The sequence below is a fragment of the Dryobates pubescens genome, chromosome 25 (assembly GCF_014839835.1).
Source record: "Dryobates pubescens isolate bDryPub1 chromosome 25, bDryPub1.pri, whole genome shotgun sequence".
Classification (NCBI taxonomy): domain Eukaryota; kingdom Metazoa; phylum Chordata; class Aves; order Piciformes; family Picidae; genus Dryobates; species Dryobates pubescens.
Genome location: NC_071636.1, coordinates 17,126,818 through 17,148,234, shown reverse-complemented (window position 1 = coordinate 17,148,234; position 21,417 = coordinate 17,126,818). Strand labels below are relative to the sequence as shown.

General features: G+C 57.5%; 1 protein-coding gene across 1 annotated transcript in view; it reads left to right on the top strand.

The window, feature by feature from the left end:
* The first annotated feature begins 7,208 nt into the window (after positions 1-7,208).
* The window catches only part of PFAS (phosphoribosylformylglycinamidine synthase), a 39,626-nt gene continuing 25,417 nt past the window's right edge, over positions 7,209-21,417 (top strand). The window contains 5 exon segments of the mRNA XM_054173179.1: positions 7,209-7,395; positions 7,870-7,975; positions 18,207-18,347; positions 18,571-18,695; positions 19,588-19,716. Of these exon segments, the coding sequence (XP_054029154.1) occupies positions 7,269-7,395; positions 7,870-7,975; positions 18,207-18,347; positions 18,571-18,695; positions 19,588-19,716 (628 nt within the window). The 5' untranslated portion in view covers positions 7,209-7,268.

Here is a 21,417-nt window from a genome sequence, read left to right as displayed (position 1 = left end):
CCCACCCTAGATGCCCTCCTAGATGCCCTCCACCCGTTTAGATGCCCTCCTAGATGCCCTCTCCCTCCTAGATGCCCTCCTAGATGCCCTCCTAGATGCCCTCCCCCCTTAGATGCCCTCCTAGATGCCCTCCTAGATGCCCTCTCCCCTTAGATGCCCTCCCCCCTTAGATGCCCTCCTAGATGCCCTCCTAGATGCCCTCTCCCCTTAGGTGCCCTCCCCCCTTAGATGCCCTCCTAGATGCCCTCTCCCCTTAGATGCCCTCCCCCCTTAGATGCCCTCCTAGATGCCCTCCTAGATGCCCTCTCCCCTTAGATGCCCTCCTAGATGCCATCCTAGATGCCCTCTGCCCCTAGATGCCCTCTCCCCTTTAGATGCCCTCTTAGGTGCCCCCTATGCCCCCCCAGGGGCAATAAAATTGACACCGAGGTCTCCAATCTCTGCAGAAGGGGTCTGGGGGTCTCTATGGGGCAGGGGCTGGGGGTCTCTATGGGGCAGGGGCTGGGGGTCTCTGTCTATGGGGCAGGGGCTGGGAGTCTCTATGGGGCAGGGGCTGGGGGTCTCTATCTATGGGGCAGGGTCTGGGGGTCTCTATGGGGCAGGGGCTGGGGGTCTCTGTCTATGGGGCAGGGGCTGGGAGTCTCTATGGGGCAGGGGCTGGGGGTCTCTATCTATGGGGCAGGGGCTGGGGGTCTCTATGGGGCAGGGGCTGGGGGTCTCTATCTATGGGGCAGGGGCTGGGAGTCTCTATGGGGCAGGGGCTGGGGGTCTCTATGTATGGGGCAGGGGCTGGGAGTCTCTATGGGGCAGGGGCTGGGGGTCTCTATGGGGCAGGGGCTGGGGGTCTCTATCTATGGGGCAGGGGCTGGGAGTCTCTATGGGGCAGGGGCTGGGGGTCTCTATGGGGCAGGGGCTGGGAGTCTCTATGGGGCAGGGGCTGGGGGTCTCTATCTATGGGGCAGGGTCTGGGGGTCTCTATGGGGCAGGGTCTGGGGGTCTCTGTCTATGGGGCAGGGGCTGGGAGTCTCTATGGGGCAGGGGCTGGGGGTCTGTATGTATGGGGCAGGGGCTGGGGGTCTCTATGGGGCAGGGGCTGGGGGTCTCTATCTATGGGGCAGGGTCTGTGGGTCTCTATGGGGCAGGGGCTGGGGGTCTCTATCTGTGGGGCAGGGGCTGGGGGTCTCTGTGGGGCAGGGGCTGGGGGTCTCTATCTATGGGGCAGGGGCTGGGGGTCTGTATGTATGGGGCAGGGGCTGGGGGTCTCTATCCATGGGGCAGGGGCTGGGGGTCTCTATCTATGGGGCAGGGTCTGTGGGTCTCTATGGGGCAGGGGCTGGGGGTCTCTAACTATGGGGCAGGGGCTGTGGGTCTCTATGGGGCAGGGTCTGTGGGTCTCTATGGGGCAGGGGCTGGGGGTCTCTATCTATGGGGCAGGGGCTGGGGGGTCTCTATCTATGGGGCAGGGTCTGTGGGTCTCTATGGGGCAGGGGCTGGGGGTCTCTATCTATGGGGCAGGGTCTGTGGGTCTCTATGGGGCAGGGGCTGGGGGTCTCTATCTATGGGGCAGGGGCTGGGGGTCTCTGTGGGGCAGGGGCTGGGGGTCTCTATGTATGGGGCAGGGTCTGGGGGTCTCTATGGGGCAGGGGCTGGGGGTCTCTATCTATGGGTCAGGGGCAGGGGGTCTCTATCTATGGGGCAGGGGCTGGGGGTCTCTATGGGGCAGGGGCTGGGGGTCTCTGTGGGGCAGGGGCTGGGGGTCTCTATGTATGGGGCAGGGTCTGGGGGTCTCTATGGGGCAGGGGCTGGGGGTCTCTATCCATGGGGCAGGGGCTGGGGGTCTCTATCTATGGGGCAGGGTCTGTGGGTCTCTATGGGGCAGGGGCTGGGGGTCTCTAACTATGGGGCAGGGGCTGTGGGTCTCTATGGGGCAGGGTCTGTGGGTCTCTATGGGGCAGGGGCTGGGGGTCTCTATCTATGGGGCAGGGGCTGGGGGGTCTCTATCTATGGGGCAGGGTCTGTGGGTCTCTATGGGGCAGGGGCTGGGGGTCTCTATCTATGGGGCAGGGTCTGTGGGTCTCTATGGGGCAGGGGCTGGGGGTCTCTATCTATGGGGCAGGGGCTGGGGGTCTCTGTGGGGCAGGGGCTGGGGGTCTCTATGTATGGGGCAGGGTCTGGGGGTCTCTATGGGGCAGGGGCTGGGGGTCTCTATCTATGGGTCAGGGGCAGGGGGTCTCTATCTATGGGGCAGGGGCTGGGGGTCTCTATGGGGCAGGGGCTGGGGGTCTCTATCTATGGGGCAGGGTCTGTGGGTCTCTATGGGGCAGGGGCTGGGGGTCTCTATCTATGGGGCAGGGTCTGTGGGTCTCTATGGGGCAGGGGCTGGGGGTCTGTATCTATGGGGCAGGGGCTGGGGGTCTCTGTGGGGCAGGGGCTGGGGGTCTCTATGTATGGGGCAGGGTCTGGGGGTCTCTATGGGGCAGGGTCTGGGGGTCTCTATGGGTCAGGGGCAGGGGGTCTCTATCTATGGGGCAGGGTCTGTGGGTCTCTATGGGGCAGGGGCTGGGGGTCTCTATCTGTGGGTCAGGGGCAGGGGGTCTCTATCTATGGGGCAGGGGCTGGGGGTCTCTATGTGGCAGGGGCTGGGGGTCTGTATCTATGGGGCAGGGGCTGGGGGTCTCTATGGGGCAGGGGCTGGGGGTCTCTATCTATGGGGCAGGGTCTGGGGGTTTCTATGGGTCAGGGGCAGGGGGTCTCTGTCTATGGGGCAGGGGCTGAGGGTCTCCAATCTCTGGGGCAGAGGCTCTGCCCCCTCCCCTCCCCCTCCCCTTGGCTGCTGACGTCATCGATGGCGTCACCAATGACCTTCCCACCCCCCCACGTGGTTGGGGGGCGGCAGGGGGCAGGGTGGGGGTGGGGTTGCCGCAGGGGGTTGTGGGTAGCTGCTGCCCTTTGCCCTCTCCCCTCTCTCCCTCCCCTCCCCTGCTTTGATGGAAGGGGAGGGGGGGAGGGGGTTTGGGGACCTCCAGTCGGGGGGGGAAGGGGGGCGGTGGTGACGTCATCGAGGGGCGTGACGTCATGGGGGGGTCCAAAGGGGTAGGGAGTGGAGGGGGAAGGGGGTGGGGGAGGGAGGCTTGGGGGCGACCTCCCCCTTCAGAGTGGGGGTAGGGGAGGGGGAGTGGGAGGGGGAGGGCCCTGTAGGGTCCTGAAATGGGGGAGGGGGAGTGATGACGTCATGAGGGGGGAGGAGGCCAAGGGGGGGGGAGGAGGCTTGGGGAGCCCCCAAGAACGTGGGGGCGGGGGAGGGGCTGGGCGGCCCAATGACGTCGTGAGGGGGTGGAGCTATGAAGGGGCGGGGGGGTCTCTGGGGGGAGGGGGGGGCGGTCAGATGGGGCCACGTGGGTGGTCCTTTACCCCCCGCCCCCAAAGCGGGGGTGGGGGCAGCTCTGGTGACGCCATCTCTTTCATGACGTCACAAACACGGGCCGGGGGGGGGAGGGCTAGGACCCCTTCCCCCCACCCTCTGCCCCCCCCCCCCGATTTTCTGGGGGTCGTTCCCCTTTAACTCGGGCGGGGGGAGGGGGGAGGGGGAGGGGAAAGGGAGGAGGAGGCGGAGTCCCGGAAGCCTTCGGCGCGCGCACGCGGGGGGGGGGGCGGGGCGGTGGTGCTAGAGGGGGACGAGGGGAGGAGGCGGGGAGCGGAGGGGGTGGGGTGGGGCTTAGTCCCGAGCCCCGCCCCCTTTGCCGGCCTCCCTTGACCGCCGTTCCCTCCTCTCGCTTAAGCTCCGCCCCTTCCCTAGGCTCCGCCCCCTCCCCGTTTCCCGCCCTCCTCCTGCCGGGGGCGGGGGGGGGAGGACTAGGTCGTGGCGCGCGAGCGGCGCGCGGGGCAGAGCGCGAGCGGCGGCGCGAGGTGGGGGACGGAGGGAAGCCGGGGGGGGAGGGGGAGGGGCAGGGGGAGGAGGAAGGGGGGAGGGGGGAGGGGGTGCGGGGAAGGGGCGCAGGGGAGCGGGGGGGGGCAGACGGCGACCCCTTGGTGACGTCACAAGGAGGAGACCCTAAGCCTGACCCTAACCCTGACCCCCCCCCAAACCCCCCAAGGGGGTCCCACGGAGGGGCTCTGAAAGGGGGGGGGGAGGCGCAACACGTGGAGGGGGAGGCGGGCGGCGGGGGGGGGAGGGCACCCCCTCTTAGTGACGTCACAAGGAGGGGACCCTAAGCCTGACCCTAACCCTGACCCCCCCCCAAACCCCCCAAGGGGGTCCCACGGAGGGGCTCTTAAAGGGGGATGGGGATAGCGGGGGGGGGGGGGGGGCCCTTAATGACGTCACAAGGAGGGGACCCCCCCCACGAGCCCACGAGAACCTTTAACCTCCCCCCAAATTTTGCCCTCCCCCCATCAGGGACCCCCCGCAGGACCTCCCCCGGAAACCTTTGAGCCCCCCCAGGGGTCGCTCTCGGGGGGGGGAGGGGAGGGGGTGTCCCCGTTTGGGGAGTGGGGGGTGTCCCTCTTGGGGGGGGGGTGGTCCCCATTTTGGGGGAGGGTCTCCTCTTTGGCGGGGGTCTCCCCATTTTTGGGGTCTCCCCGTTGTGGGGGGGGTCCCCTCCCCAAAAGAAGGGGGGGGGTCCCCGGGGGGGTCCCTCCCATCCCTCTCCCTTTCAGCAGGGGGCAGCCCTTAATGCTTCTTACTTTGGACTTACCCTTAAGGGGGGGGGCGTGTCCCCCATTTTTTAGGGGGGGTCCCCCCCCTGGGGGGTCCCCCACTATTTTCCTCCCCCCCCGTTGACCCCCCCCCACCTCTTTCCCTTCCCCCCCCCCCCCTTTTCCCTTCCCCCCCTCCCCCAGAATGCAGCTCCTGAGGTTCTACCTCCGGCCTGGGCCCCCCGAGAGCCTTGAGAAGCCTTTGGGGGCCCCCCAGGAAGGAGCTGGGGGTCCCGGGGGGGTCCCTTTGGGGGGGGCCACGCTTTTGGGGTCCCCCTTGAAGGTGGCCAGGAGGGTGGAGCCCAAGGTGACCGCAGTGACCTCAGAGACCTGCTACTACCTGGCCTGGGAGGGTAAGGGGGGGGAGGGGAGGGGGGGAGGACATTGGGGGGGGGCAAATTTGGGGGGGGGCATGGGGGGCGTTGGGGGCACTGGAGGGGCAGGGGGGGAGTCTGAGGGGTGGCTTGGGGGGGGTTGGGGGCATTGGGGGGCATTGGGGTGGCACTGGGTGGGTGTTGGGTGGCCTCTGGGGGGCGCTGGGGGAGGGCTCTGAGGGGTCAGGGGGGGCTAAAGGTTTGGGGCAGTGGAGGGGAGTTAGGAGCCCTGGGGGGTGGCACTGGGTGGGCAATGGGTGGGCATTGGGGTGACACTGGGTGGGTGTTGGGTGGGATTGGGGTGGCACTGGGTTGGCATTGGGCTGGGATTGGGTGGCATTGGGTGGCACTGGGTGGGCATTGAGTGGCATTGGGGTGGGATTGGGTGGGATTGGGTGGGCATTGGGATGGCATTGGGGTGGGATTGGGTGGCAGTGGGTGGCATTGGGTAGCACTGGGTGGGCATTGGGATGGCATTGGGGTGGGATTGGGTGGCACTGGGTGGGCATTGGGGTGGGATTGGGTGGCATTGGGTGGCACTGGGTGGGCATTGGGGTGGGATTGGGTGGCCCTGGGTGGGCATTGGGATGGCATTGGGGTGGGATTGGGTGGCACTGGGTGGGCATTGGGATGGCATTGGGGTGGGATTGGGTGGCATTGGGTGGCACTGGGTGGGCATTGGGGTGGGATTGGGTGGCCCTGGGTGGGCATTGGGGTTGCCCTGGGGGGGTTGGGTGGCACTGGGCAGGGGACACACACCTGTGGGCACCTCCCTTGCCCAGGTGCCAACCCCCCGGACCCGGAGCAGTCTCGGATCCTGCACTGGGTTTTGGGGTCCCCCCTGGGGGGCCCTCAGCAGCTGGCACCCAGGAGCTTCCTGAGGGCACAGGAGGGGCAAATCCTGCTGGAGATTGGACCCAGGTCTGGCACTGGGGGGCACTGGCTGGCATTGGATGGGCACTGGGTGGCATTAAGTGGCGTATGGGTGGCATTGGGTGGCATTTGGTGGCCAATGGGTGGCATTGGATGGGCACTGGGTGGCATTAAGTGGCCTATGGGTGGCATTGGGTGGCCAATGGGTGGCATTGGGTGGCATTTGGCGGCCAATGGGTGGCATTGGGTGGGCACTGGGTGGCATTGGGTGCCCTTTGGGTGCCCCTGGGTGCCAGCCCGTGCCCTGCTGTGTGCCAGGCTGGGGCTGTGCACTGCCAGCTCCACCAATGCCGTGTCCCTGTGCCACGCTGCCGGCCTGCCCCAGGTCCAGCGGCTGGAGCGCTCCAGGCGCCTCCTGCTCCAGGTTGGGGACACTTGGGGACACTTGGGGACACCCTGGGGGGGGGGAAGGGTCCTTGGCCCCCACCCCCTCCCCAACCTCCCATTGGCCCTCGGGGGGTCCCCCAAGGTCTCACTGTCCCCAGGGGTCCCCAAGGGTCCCTTTGTCCCCTGAGGTCCCCCAAGGTCTCATTGTCCCCAGGGGTCCCCAAGGTTCCCTTTGTCCCCAGGGGTCCCCCAAGGTCTCACTGTCCCCAGGGGTCCCCAAGGTTCCCTTTGTCCCCAGGGGTCCCCCAAGGTCTCATTGTCCCCCACGGGGTCCCCCAAGTCCCTTTGTCCCTAGTGGTCTCCATTGTCCCCTTGTTCCCATTGTCCCCTACTGGTCCCCTTTGTCCCCATTGGGCCCCCTTGGTCCCACCCTTGGCCCCTATTGGTCCCCCTTGGTCCCACCCTTGACCCCTATTGGTCCCCTTTGGTCCCCACTGTCACCTATTGGTCCCCATAGTCCTCCTGGGTCCCCTTTGTCCCCATTGGTCCCCACTGTCCCCTTGGCCCCTATTGGTCCCCCTTGGTCCCACCCTTGTCCCCTTTTGGTCCCCACTGTCACCTATTGGTCCCCATAGTCCTCCTGGGTCCCCTTTGTCCCCTCTTGTCTCCTCCCTGCCTTCTCCCCCTCCTCCTTCTCCCCCTCCTCCTTCTCCCCCTCCTCCTTCTCCCCCTCCTCCTTCTCCCCTTCCCTCCCTCCCCCTTTATCCTCTGTCCCCCTTTGGCCCCAACCCCTTTGCTGCTTCTTGGGAGGTGTTGGAGGTGACCTCCAGTGACCTTGTGTCCCCTCCCCCCCCCCCTTTGCTCACCCCCTCCCCCCAGTTCGAAGGCCACCCCCCTGAGGGGGCTCTGGGCCGCCTGGGGAGGGCCCTGAGGGACCCCATGACCGAGGAGCTGTACCCAGAGCCCCTCAGCACCTTCAGTGTCCCCTCCTGCCCCACCCCTGTCACCACCGTGGACATCCTGGCACGGGGCAGCCAGGCCCTGGAGGAGGCTGACAAGGAGCTAGGTAGGGAGGGGGTCACACTGGGGACATCAGTGGGGACAGGGAGGGGACACTGGGGACACTTTGGGGACATGGGAGGCACTTTGGGGACATCATTGGGGGCATTGAAGGCACTTTGGGGACATCACTGGGGACACTGGGGACAGGGAGGGGACATTTGAGACACAGCTGGGGACATCATTGAAGACACTGGGGACAGGGAGGGGGCAGGGAAGGGACACTGTGGCCAGGCTGGCACAGGGCCACCAGAGCCCTGTTGTCACAGGGGACAGCCAGGGACAAAGTGCCACCAGGGTCACCCAGGTTGCCCTGAGCGGGACCTCAGATGTCCCTAAGCAGGGCCCTGGGGACATGAGGGAGGAGGGGGACGGGGGGAGAGGGGACACAGGGAGGTGACCTTGGGGACATCTGGGGATGGGGCACCTCTTGGTGCCACCTCCTGCCCTCATTGTCCCCTCCTGGTGCCACCTCCTGCAGGGTTGGCCTTCGACGCCTGGGACCTGCAGTACTACACCAACCTCTTCCGCTCCGTGGGGCGCAACCCCACCTCCGTGGAGTGCTTCGACCTGGCACAGTCCAACAGGTGACAGTGGGCACCCCCCGGTGCCACCTGGGCACCCTCCTGGTCCCCATCAGTGCCAACTGCATTCAGCTCCACTGAGCTCCACTGAGCTCCATTGAGCTCCATTGACATCCACTGAGCTCCATTAAGTTCCACTGAGCTCCATTGACTTCCATTAACTTCTATTGTGCTCTACTGAGCTCCATTGACTTCCATTGAGCTCCATTGACTTCCATTGACTTCCACTGAGCTCCACTGAGCTCCATTGACTTCCATTGATGTCCACTGAGCTCCATTGAGTTCCATTAAGCTCCATTGAGCACCACTGAGCTCCACTGAGCTCCATTGACTTCCACTGAGTTCCATTGAGCTCCACTGAGCTCCATTGACTTCCTCTGAGCTCCATTGAGTTCCACTGAGCTCCACTGAGCTCCATTGAGCTCCATTGACTTCCTCTGAGCTCCATTGAGTTCCACTGAGCTCCACTGAGCTCCACTGAGCTCCATTGACGTCCACTGAGCTCCGCTGAGCTCCATTGACTTCCACTGAGCTCCAGTGAGCTCCATTGTCTTCCACTGAGCTCCGCTGAGCTCCATTGAATTCCACTGAGCTCCATTGACTTCCATTGACTTCCACTGAGCTCCACTGAGCTCCATTGACTTCCATTGATGTCCACTGAGCTCCATTGAGTTCCATTAAGCTCCATTGAGCACCACTGAGCTCCACTGAGCTCCATTGACTTCCACTGAGCTCCAGTGAGCTCCACTGAGCTCCAGTGAGTTCCATTGAGCTCCACTGAGCTCCAGGGAGCTCCATTGACTTCCACTGAGTTCCATTGAGCTCCACTGAGCTCCACTGAGCTCCATTGACTTCCTCTGAGCTCCATTGAGTTCCACTGAGCTCCACTGAGCTCCATTGAGCTCCATTGACTTCCTCTGAGCTCCGCTGAGCTCCATTGAGCTCCATTGACTTCCGCTGAGCTCCATTGAATTCCATTGAGCTCCACTGAGCTCCACTGAGCTCCATTGACGTCCACTGAGCTCCGCTGAGCTCCATTGACTTCCACTGAGCTCCAGTGAGCTCCATTGTCTTCCACTGAGCTCCGCTGAGCTCCATTGAATTCCACTGAGCTCCACTGAGCTCCATTGACTTCCACTGAGCTCCATTGAGCTCCATTGAATTCCATTGAGCTCCATTGAGCTCCATTGACTTCCACTGAGCTCCATTGAGCTCCATTGAATTCCATTGAGCTCTATTGACTTCCCCTGAGCTCCATTGAGTTCCATTGAATTCCACTGAGCTCCATTGAGCTCCATTGAATTCCACTGAACTACACTGAGCTCCATTGACTTCCATTGAATTCCACTGAGCTCCACTGAGCTCCATTGAATTCCATTGAGCTCCATTTGCTTCCACTGAGCTCCATTGAATTCCACTGAGCTCCATTGAGCTCCATTGACTTCCACTGAGCTCCATTGACTTCCATTGACTTTCACTGAGCGCCATTAAGTTCCGCTGAGCTCCATTGACTTCCATTGACTTCCACTGAGCTCCATTAAGTTCCACTGAGCTCCATTGAATTCCATTGAGCTCCATTGAGCTCTATTGACTTCCACTGAGCTCCACTGAGCTCCATTGACTTTCACTGAGCTCCACTGAGCTCCATTAAGTTCCACTGAGCTCCATTGACTTTCACTGAGCTCCACTGAGCTCCATTAAGTTCCACTGACTTCCATTGAATTCCACTGAGCTCCATTGAATTCCATTGAATTCCATTGAGCTCCACTGAGTTCCATTGACTTCCACTGAGCTCCACTGAGCTCCATTGACTTCCATTGACTTTCACTGAGCTCCATTAAGTTCCGCTGAGCTCCATTGACTTCCATTGACTTCCACTGAGCTCCATTAAGTTCCACTGAGCTCCATTGACTTCCATTGACTTCCACTGAGCTCCATTAAGTTCCACTGAGCTCCATTGACTTCCATTGACTTCCACTGAGCTCCATTGACTTCCATTGACTTCCACTGAGCTCCATTAAGTTCCACTGAGCTCCACTGAGCTCCATTAAGTTCCGCTGAGCTCCACTGAGCTCCATTAAGTTCCGCTGAGCTCCATTGACTTCCATTGACTTCCACTGAGCTCCATTAAGTTCCACTGAGTTCCACTGAGCTCCATTTGCTTCCACTGAGCTCCATTGAATTCCATTGAGCTCCATTGAGCTCCATTGACTTCCACTGAGCTCCATTGACTTCCATTGACTTTCACTGAGCTCCATTAAGTTCCGCTGAGCTCCATTGACTTCCATTGACTTCCACTGAGCTCCATTAAGTTCCACTGAGCTCCATTGAGCTCCATTGACTTCCACTGAGCTCCACTGAGCTCCATTGACTTTCACTGAGCTCCACTGAGCTCCATTAAGTTCCACTGAGCTCCACTGAGCTCCATTGACTTTCACTGAGCTCCACTGAGCTCCATTGACTTCCATTGACTTCCACTGAGCTCCATTAAGTTCCACTGAGCTCCACTGAGCTCCATCGACTTCCATTGACTTCCACTGAGCTCCATTAAATTCTACTGAGCTCCATTAAGTTCCACTGAGCTCCATTGAGCTCCACTGAGCTCCATTGACTTCCATTGACTTCCACTGAGCTCCATTAAATTCTACTGAGCTCCATTAAGTTCCACTGAGATCCATTGAGCTCCACTGAGCTCCACTGAGCTCCATTGACTTCCATTGACTTTCACTGAGCTCCATTAAGTTCCGCTGAGCTCCACTGACTTCCATTGACTTCCACTGAACTCCATTAAGTTCCACTGAGCTCCACTGAGCTCCATTGAGCTCCATTGACTTCCTCTGAGCTCCGCTGAGCTCCATTGAGCTCCATTGACTTCCACTGAGCTCCATTAAGTTCCACTGAGCTCCACTGAGCTCCATTGACTTTCACTGAGCTCCATTAAATTCCACTGAGCTCCATTGAATTCCACTGAGCTCCATTGAGCTCCATTGACTTCCACTGAGCTCCACTGAGCTCCATTGACTTCCACTGAGCTCCACTGTGCTCCATTGACTTCCATTGACTTCCACTGAGCTCCATTAAGTTCCACTGAGCTCCACTGAGCTCCATTGACTTCCATTGACTTCCACTGAGCTCCATTAAGTTCCACTGAGCTCCACTGAGCTCCATTGACTTCCATTGACTTCCACTGAGCTCCATTAAGTTCCACTGAGCTCCACTGAGCTCCATTGACTTCCACTGAGCTCCACTGAGCTCCATTGATGTCCACTGAGCTCCACTGAGCTCCATTGACTTCCATTGACTTCCACTGAGCTCCATTAAGTTCCACTGAGCTCCACTGAGCTCCATTGACTTCCTCTGAGCTCCATTGAGTTCCACTGAGCTCCACTGAGCTCCATTGAGCTCCATTGACTTCCTCTGAGCTCCGCTGAGCTCCATTGAGCTCCATTGACTTCCGCTGAGCTCCATTGAATTCCATTGAGCTCCACTGAGCTCCACTGAGCTCCATTGACGTCCGCTGAGCTCCGCTGAGCTCCATTGACTTCCACTGAGCTCCAGTGAGCTCCATTGTCTTCCACTGAGCTCCGCTGAGCTCCATTGAATTCCACTGAGCTCCACTGAGCTCCATTGACTTCCACTGAGCTCCATTGAGCTCCATTGAATTCCATTGAGCTCCATTGAGCTCCATTGACTTCCACTGAGCTCCATTGAGCTCCATTGAATTCCATTGAGCTCTATTGACTTCCCCTGAGCTCCATTGAGTTCCATTGAATTCCACTGAGCTCCATTGAGCTCCATTGAATTCCATTGAGCTCCATTTGCTTCCACTGAGCTCCATTGAATTCCACTGAGCTCCATTGAGCTCCATTGACTTCCACTGAGCTCCATTGACTTCCATTGAGCTCCATTGAGCTCCATTGACTTCCTCTGAGCTCCGCTGAGCTCCATTGAGCTCCATTGACTTCCGCTGAGCTCCATTGAATTCCATTGAGCTCCACTGAGCTCCACTGAGCTCCATTGACGTCCGCTGAGCTCCGCTGAGCTCCATTGACTTCCACTGAGCTCCAGTGAGCTCCATTGTCTTCCACTGAGCTCCGCTGAGCTCCATTGAATTCCACTGAGCTCCACTGAGCTCCATTGACTTCCACTGAGCTCCATTGAGCTCCATTGAATTCCATTGAGCTCCATTGAGCTCCATTGACTTCCACTGAGCTCCATTGAGCTCCATTGAATTCCATTGAGCTCTATTGACTTCCCCTGAGCTCCATTGAGTTCCATTGAATTCCACTGAGCTCCATTGAGCTCCATTGAATTCCATTGAGCTCCATTTGCTTCCACTGAGCTCCATTGAATTCCACTGAGCTCCATTGAGCTCCATTGACTTCCACTGAGCTCCATTGACTTCCATTGACTTTCACTGAGCGCCATTAAGTTCCGCTGAGCTCCATTGACTTCCATTGACTTCCACTGAGCTCCATTAAGTTCCACTGAGCTCCATTGAATTCCATTGAGCTCCATTGAGCTCTATTGACTTCCACTGAGCTCCACTGAGCTCCATTGACTTTCACTGAGCTCCACTGAGCTCCATTAAGTTCCACTGAGCTCCACTGAGCTCCATTGACTTTCACTGAGCTCCACTGAGCTCCATTAAGTTCCACTGACTTCCATTGAATTCCACTGAGCTCCATTGAATTCCATTGAATTCCATTGAGCTCCACTGAGTTCCATTGACTTCCACTGAGCTCCACTGAGCTCCATTGACTTCCATTGACTTTCACTGAGCTCCATTAAGTTCCGCTGAGCTCCATTGACTTCCATTGACTTCCACTGAGCTCCATTAAGTTCCACTGAGCTCCACTGAGCTCCATTAAGTTCCACTGAGCTCCATTGACTTCCATTGACTTCCACTGAGCTCCATTAAGTTCCACTGAGCTCCATTGACTTCCATTGACTTCCACTGAGCTCCATTAAGTTCCACTGAGCTCCACTGAGCTCCATTAAGTTCCGCTGAGCTCCATTGACTTCCATTGACTTCCACTGAGCTCCATTAAGTTCCACTGAGCTCCACTGAGCTCCATTAAGTTCCACTGAGCTCCATTGACTTCCATTGACTTCCACTGAGCTCCATTGACTTCCACTGAGCTCCATTAAGTTCCACTGAGCTCCACTGAGCTCCATTAAGTTCCGCTGAGCTCCACTGAGCTCCATTAAGTTCCGCTGAGCTCCATTGACTTCCATTGACTTCCACTGAGCTCCATTAAGTTCCACTGAGTTCCACTGAGCTCCATTTGCTTCCACTGAGCTCCATTGAATTCCATTGAGCTCCATTGAGCTCCATTGACTTCCACTGAGCTCCATTGACTTCCATTGACTTTCACTGAGCTCCATTAAGTTCCGCTGAGCTCCATTGACTTCCATTGACTTCCACTGAGCTCCATTAAGTTCCACTGAGCTCCATTGAGCTCCATTGACTTCCACTGAGCTCCACTGAGCTCCATTGACTTTCACTGAGCTCCACTGAGCTCCATTAAGTTCCACTGAGCTCCACTGAGCTCCATTGACTTTCACTGAGCTCCACTGAGCTCCATTGACTTCCATTGACTTCCACTGAGCTCCATTAAGTTCCACTGAGCTCCACTGAGCTCCATTGACTTCCATTGACTTCCACTGAGCTCCATTAAATTCTACTGAGCTCCATTAAGTTCCACTGAGCTCCATTGAGCTCCACTGAGCTCCATTGACTTCCATTGACTTCCACTGAGCTCCATTAAATTCTACTGAGCTCCATTAAGTTCCACTGAGCTCCATTGAGCTCCACTGAGCTCCACTGAGCTCCATTGACTTCCATTGACTTTCACTGAGCTCCATTAAGTTCCGCTGAGCTCCACTGACTTCCATTGACTTCCACTGAACTCCATTAAGTTCCACTGAGCTCCACTGAGCTCCACTGAGCTCCATTGACTTCCACTGAGCTCCGCTGAGCTCCATTGAGCTCCATTGACTTCCACTGAGCTCCATTAAGTTCCACTGAGCTCCACTGAGCTCCATTGACTTTCACTGAGCTCCATTAAATTCCACTGAGCTCCATTGAATTCCACTGAGCTCCATTGAGCTCCATTGACTTCCACTGAGCTCCACTGAGCTCCATTGACTTCCACTGAGCTCCACTGTGCTCCATTGACTTCCATTGACTTCCACTGAGCTCCATTAAGTTCCACTGAGCTCCACTGAGCTCCATTGACTTCCATTGACTTCCACTGAGCTCCATTAAGTTCCACTGAGCTCCACTGAGCTCCATTGACTTCCATTGACTTCCACTGAGCTCCATTAAGTTCCACTGAGCTCCACTGAGCTCCATTGACTTCCACTGAGCTCCACTGAGCTCCATTGACTTCCACTGAGCTCCACTGAGCTCCATTGACTTCCATTGACTTCCACTGAGCTCCATTAAGTTCCACTGAGCTCCACTGAGCTCCATTGACTTCCATTGACTTCCACTGAGCTCCATTAAGTTCCACTGAGCTCCACTGAGCTCCATTGACTTCCACTGAGCTCCACTGTGCTCCATTGACTTCCACTGAGCTCCGCTGAGCTCCATTGACTTCCATTGAGCTCCACTGAGCTCCATTGACTTCCATTGACTTCCACTGAGCTCCATTAAGTTCCACTGAGCTCCACTGAGCTCCATTGACTTCCATTGACTTCCACTGAGCTCCATTAAGTTCCACTGAGCTCCACTGAGCTCCATTGACTTCCATTGACTTCCACTGAGCTCCATTAAGTTCCACTGAGCTCCACTGAGCTCCATTGACTTCCACTGAGCTCCACTGTGCTCCATTGACTTCCACTGAGCTCCACTGAGCTCCATTGACTTCCACTGAGCTCCACTGAGCTCCATTGACTTCCATTGACTTCCACTGAGCTCCATTAAGTTCCACTGAGCTCCACTGAGCTCCATTGACTTCCATTGACTTCCACTAAGCTCCGTTAAGTTCCACTGAGCTCCACTGAGCTCCATTGACTTCCACTGAGCTCCATTAAGTTCCACTGAGCTCCACTGAGCTCCATTGACTTTCACTGAGCTCCACTGAGCTCCATTAAGTTCCACTGAACTCCATTGAATTCCACTGAGCTCCATTGAGCTCCACTGACTTCCATTGACTTGTATTGTGCTCTACTGAGCTCCATTGACTTCCATTGACTTCCACTGAGCTCCATTAAGTTCCACTGAGCTCCACTGAGTTCCATTGAGCTTCATTGACTTCCACTGAGCTCCACTGAGCTCCATTGACTTCTATTGAGCTCCACTGAGTTCCATTGAGCTCCATTGACTTCCGCTGAGCTCCATTGAATTCCATTGAACTTCACTGAGCTCCATTGTCTTCCACTGAGCATTCCATTGAGTCCCATTGAGCTCCATTGAGCTTCATTGTCTTCCACTGAACTCCACTGAGCTCCATTGACTTCCACTGAGCTCCATTGAGCTCCATTGAGCTCCATTGACTTCCACTGAGCTCCATTGACTTCCATTGAGCTCTATTGACTTCCACTGAGCTCTATTGAGTTCCATTGAGCTCCATTGAGCTCCATTGTCTTCCACTGAGCTCCACTGAGCTCCTTTGACTTCCATTGAGCTCCGCTGAGCTCCATTGACTTCCACTGAGCTCCATTGAGTTCCATTGAATTCCATTGAACTCCATTGAATTCCACTGAGCTCCACTGAGCTCCATTGAATTCCATTGAGCTCCATTTACTTCCACTCAGCTCTATTGAGCTCCATTGAGCTCCATTGTCTTCCACTGAACTCCACTGAGCTCCATTGACTTCCACTGAGCTCCGCTGAGCTCCATTGACTTCCACTGAGCTCCATTGACTTCCATTGAGCTCCATTGAGCTCCATTGTCTTCCACTGAGCTCCACTGACTTCCATCGACTTCCACTGAGCTCCATTGAGCTCTATTGACTTCCACTGAGCTCCATTGAGCTCCATTGAGTTCCACTGAGCTCCATTGATTTCCACTGAGCTCCACTGAGCTCCATTAAGTTCCACTGAGCTCCACTGAGCTCCATTGACTTCCATTGAGCTCCATTGACTTCCACTGAGCTCTATTGACTTCCACTGAGCTCTATTGAGTTCCATTGAGCTCCATTGAGCTCCATTGTCTTCCACTGAGCTCCACTGAGCTCCATTGACTTCCATTGAGCTCCGCTGAGCTCCATTGACTTCCACTGAGCTCCATTGAGTTCCATTGAATTCCATTGAACTCCATTGACTTCCACTGAGCTCCACTGAGCTCCATTGAATTCCATTGAGCTCCATTTACTTCCACTGAGCTCTATTGAGCTCCATTGAGCTCCATTGTCTTCCACTGAACTCCACTGAGCTCCATTGACTTCCATTGAGCTCCATTGAGCTCCATTGTCTTCCACTGAGCTCCACTGACTTCCATCGACTTCCACTGAGCTCCATTGAGCTCTATTGACTTCCACTGAGCTCCATTGAGCTCCATTGAGTTCCACTGAGCTCCATTGATTTCCACTGAGCTCCACTGAGCTCCATTAAGTTCCACTGAGCTCCACTGAGCTCCATTGATTTCCACTGAGCTCCACTGAGCTCCATTAAGTTCCACTGAGCTCCACTGAGCTCCATTGACTTCCACTGAGCTCCATTAAGTTCCACTGAGCTCCACTGAGCTCCATTGATTTCCACTGAGCTCCACTGAGCTCCATTAAGTTCCACTGAGCTCCACTGAGCTCCATTGATTTCCACTGAGCTCCACTGAGCTCCATTAAGTTCCACTGAGCTCCACTGAGCTCCATTGACTTCCATTGACTTCCACTGAGCTCCACTGAGCTCCATTGATTTCCACTGAGCTCCACTGAGCTCCATTAAGTTCCACTGAGCTCCACTGAGCTCCATTGACTTCCATTGACTTCCACTGAGCTCCACTGAGCTCCATTGAATTCCACTGAGCTCCACTGAGCTCCACTGACTTCCATTGAGCTCCATTGACTTCCATTGAGCTCTGTTGACTTCCATTGACTTCTGTTGTGCTCTACTGAGCTCCTTTGACTTCCATTGACTTCCACTGAGCTCCATTAAGCTCCACTGAGCTCCTTTGAATTCCACTGAGCTCCATTGAGTTCCATTGAGCTCTGCTGAGCTCCATTGACTTCTACTAAGCTGCACTGAGCTCCACTGAGCTCCATTGACTTCCACTGAGCTCCCTTGAGCTCCATTGAGTTCTATTGAGCTTCACTGAGCTCCATTGAGCTCCATTGAGCTCCCCTGAACCCTGTTGACATTCTTTGACTTCTGTTGAGATTCATTGACCTTTATTGATCTCCATTAAGTTTAATTGATCTCTATTCAGTTTCATTAATCTCCATTGACTTCTACTGACCTCCTTTGACCTTCATTGACTTCTGTTGATCTCCATTGACCTTCATTGACCTCTACTGATTTCCACTGATCTCCATTGATCTCCATTGACCTCCATTGATTTCCATTGATGTCCATTGACCTCCACTGACTTCCATTGATGTCCATTCACCTCCATTGACTTCCATTGATGTCCATTCACCTCCATTGATTTCCATTGATCTTCCTTGATCTCCATTGACTTTCATTGAGCTCCATTGACCTCCATTAAGTTCTGTTGACTTCTGTTGATTTCTATTGACCTCCATTGTCTTCTGCTGATCTCCATTGACCTTCATTGACTTCTGTTGATCTCCATTGATCTCCACTGAGTTCCACTGACTTCCATTGATGTCCATTGATGTCTATTGACCTCCATTGACTTCTACTGATTTCCATTGATGTTCATTGATCTCCATTGATCTTTATTGACTTCTCTTGATCTCCATTGAGTTCCACTGACTTTCATTGTCTTCCATTGATCTCCATTGACCTTCATTGACTTCTGTTGATCTCCATTAACCTCCATTAATCTCCATTGACCTCCACGGACTTCCATTGACCTTCATTGCTCTCCATTGACTTTCATGGATTTCCATTGATCTTTCTTGAGCTCCATTGACTTCCGTTGACCTCCATTGATCTGCCCTGGCTTCCACTCATGCCTATTGGTCTCTACTGACCTCCATTGATCTCCGTTGACCTCTGTTGACCTCCCTTGAGCTCCATCGACTCCTGCTGACCTCCCTTGACCGCTCTTTCTGGTGGTGTCCCCACGTCCCCTCTGATGCCACCTCCCTGTCCGCCCCCTAGCGAGCACAGTCGCCACTGGTTCTTCAAGGGTCGCCTGGTGGTGGACGGCCGGGAGGAGCCTGAGTCCCTCTTCCAGATGCTGATGGACACCCAGAAGAGCAGCAACCCCAACAACGTCATCAAGTTCTGTGACAACAGCAGGTGGGACCCAGGGCCACCATGGCCTGCAGCTTTGGGGGGAGCTTCTGGAGGTCCAACCCCCCCGTGGGTGATCATGAGGTGGACTTACGGAGGTCCAGCCACCTTTGCTTGACCACGAGGTGGACTCGATGGAGGTCCCAGCCTGCCTTGGGGGCCCATTCCAGGAAGGTTTGGGTGCTCCTGGCCTCCTTGTCAGCTGCTGTCCTCTTTGGTGTCCCCTCAGTGCCATCCGGGGTGTGGCGGTGACCAATCTGTGGCCCCAGGACCCGACGAGGCCCAGCCCCTACGAGAAGAAGGCCTCCATCCGCCACGTGACCTTCACTGCCGAGACTCACAACTTCCCCACCGGTGAGTGGGGCTTGGGGCCCGGGGGTGGGTGTGGTCAGAATAGGTGTGGTCAGGGAGGATGCAGTTGAGGCAGATGTGGTTGAGGGGGTGGAGGTCTGGGGTGGGCCTGCGTGGGGTGGGAGTGTTCCAAAAGGGTGTGGTCCGGGGTGGGTGTGGTTGTGGGTGCGGTTTGAGTAGGTGTGGTTGGGGAGGGTGTGGTTGAGGTGGATGTGGTAGAGGTCTGGGGTGGACCAGGTGGGCATGGACGGGGTGGGTGTGGTTGAGGTGGGTGTGGTCGTGGGTGGGTGCAGTCAGTGTAGGTGTGGTTGGGGAGGGGATGGTTGAGGCAGATGTGGTGGAGGGGGTGGAGCTCTGGGGTGGGAAAGGTGAGCTTGGACAGGGTGGGTGTGGTCAAAGTGGGTGTGGCCGAGGTGGGCGTGGTCATGTTGGGAGCACTCGAAAGAACCTCTGGTTGAGGTGGGAGTGGCCAAAGGGGTATAGGCCACATGGGCGTGGGCAGAGTGGGTGTGGCCGGAGGGGATGTGGAGGGGGATGGTCAAGGTGGGCGTGGTCCAAAAGAGTGTGGCCAAACTGGGGGAGGGCGTGTGGTCGAGGCGGGTGTGGTCCGAAAGGGTGTGGCCAAAACGGGGAGGGGGGTGCTTGGAAGGGGTGGGGTCCGAAAGGGAGGCAGGCACGGCCCAGAAGGGCGTGGCTGGGGCGGGGGCGAAGGGTGTGGGCAAAGCTGGTGCCGGTCGAGTTGGGCGTGCCCAAAGCCCTTCGGGTCCACGGCGGCCGAGGGTGGGGGGGAGGGATGGGTGGGGGGATGGGTGAGATGGGTGGGCGTGGCTCCCTTGTGACCCCGCCCCCCTTTTCCTTTGGCCCCTCCCCCTTCCCTTGCCTCCCCTCCCCCCAGCCGTGGCTCCCTTCAGCGGCGCCACCACCGGCACCGGGGGCCGGATCCGGGACGTGCAGAGCACCGGGCGCGGCGCCCACGTCATCGCCGGCACCGCCGGCTACAGCTTCGGCAACCTCCTCATCCCAGGTCTGCGGGGAGCCAGCCCCCCCCAATCCATTGGGACCCTCCCGCACCCATAGGGACCCCAAAACTCCCTTGGGACCCTCCCGCACCCATAGGGACCCCAAAACTCCCTTGGGACCCTCCCAGACCCATTGGGAGCCTCCCAGACCCATAGGGACCTCAAAACTCCCTTGGGACCCTCCCAGATCAATAGGGACCCCAAAACTCCCTTGGGACCCTCCCGCACCCATAGGGACCCCAAAACTCCCTTGGGACCCTCCCAGACCCATAGGGACCCCAAAACTCCCTTGGGACCCTCCCAGACCCATAGGGACCCCAAAACCCCCTTGGGACCCTCCCAGACCCATTGGGACCCTCCCAGACCTATAGGGACCCCAAAACTCCCTTGGGACTCTCCCAGACCCATTGGGACCCCAAAACTCCCTTGGGACCCTCCCAGACCCATTGAGACCCTCCCGCACCCATAGGGACCCCAAAACTCCCTTGGGACCCTCCCAGACCCATAGGGACCCCAAAACTCCCTTGGGACCCTCCCAGACCCATAGGGACCCCAAACTGCCCTTGGGAAGCCCCCAGAAGCCACTGGGATGCTCCCAAGCAGCTCCTGAAACCTCCTGAGATGCCTTCAAGGCCTCTTGAGGTCCTTCTGGCACCCATGGGACCCTCCCCCCCCCCCCAGATCCATTGGGACCTCAAAATCCCCCCCAGAGCCATTGGGATCTGCAGAACCTTTCTGAGCTCCTCCAGAACCCTTCTGAGCTCCTTCAAACCTTCTCTGAGATCCCTCAGACCCTTCTGAGGTCCTCCAGAACCTCTCTGAGACCCCTCAAGCATTTCTGAGGTCTTCCAGAACCCTTCTGAGCTCCTCCAGAACCTTTCTGAGCTCCTCCAGAGCCCCTCTGAGATCCTTCCAAGCCCTCTGAGCTCCTCCAGAACCCTTCTGAGCTCCTCCAGAACCCTTCTAAGCTCCTCCAGAGCCCTTCTGAGCTCCTCCAGAGCCCCTCTGAGATCCCTCAGATCCCTCTGAGCCCCTCCAGAACCTTTCTGAGGTCCTTCAGAACTCACTGAGCTCCTCCAGAACCCTTTTGAGGTCCTCCAGAACCCTTCTGAGCTCCTCCAGAACCTTTCTGAGGTCCTTCAGAGCCCCTCTGAGATCCTTCAAAGCTCTCTGAGGTCCTCTAGAACCTTTCTGAGTGCCTCCAGAACCCTTCTGAGCTCCTCCAGAGCCCCTCTGAGATCCTTTCAAGCCCTCTGAGATCCTCCAGAACCTCTCTGAGAACCCTCAAGCACTTTGAGCTTCTCCAGAACCCTTCTGAGGTCCTCCAAAACTCACTGAGCTCCTCCAGACCCCTTCTGAGCTCCTCCAGAACCCTTCTGAGCTCCTCCAGAGCCCCTCTGCGATCCCTCAGATCCCTTCTGAGCCCCTGCAGAGCCCCTCTTGAGATTCTTCCAAGCCCTCTCAGCCCCCTCTGAGCCCCTCCAGCCCCCTCTGAGCCCCCCCAGCCCCCTCTGAGCCCCTCCAGCCCCCTCTGAGCCTCCCCAGCCCCCTCTGAGCCCCCACAGCCCCCTCTGAGCCTCCCCAGCCCCCTCTGAGCCCCTCCAGCCCCCTCTGAGCCCCCACAGCCCCCTCTGAGCCTTCCCAGACCCCTCTGAGCCCCCACAGACCCCTCTGAGCTCCTCCAGAACCCTTCTGAGCTCCTCCAG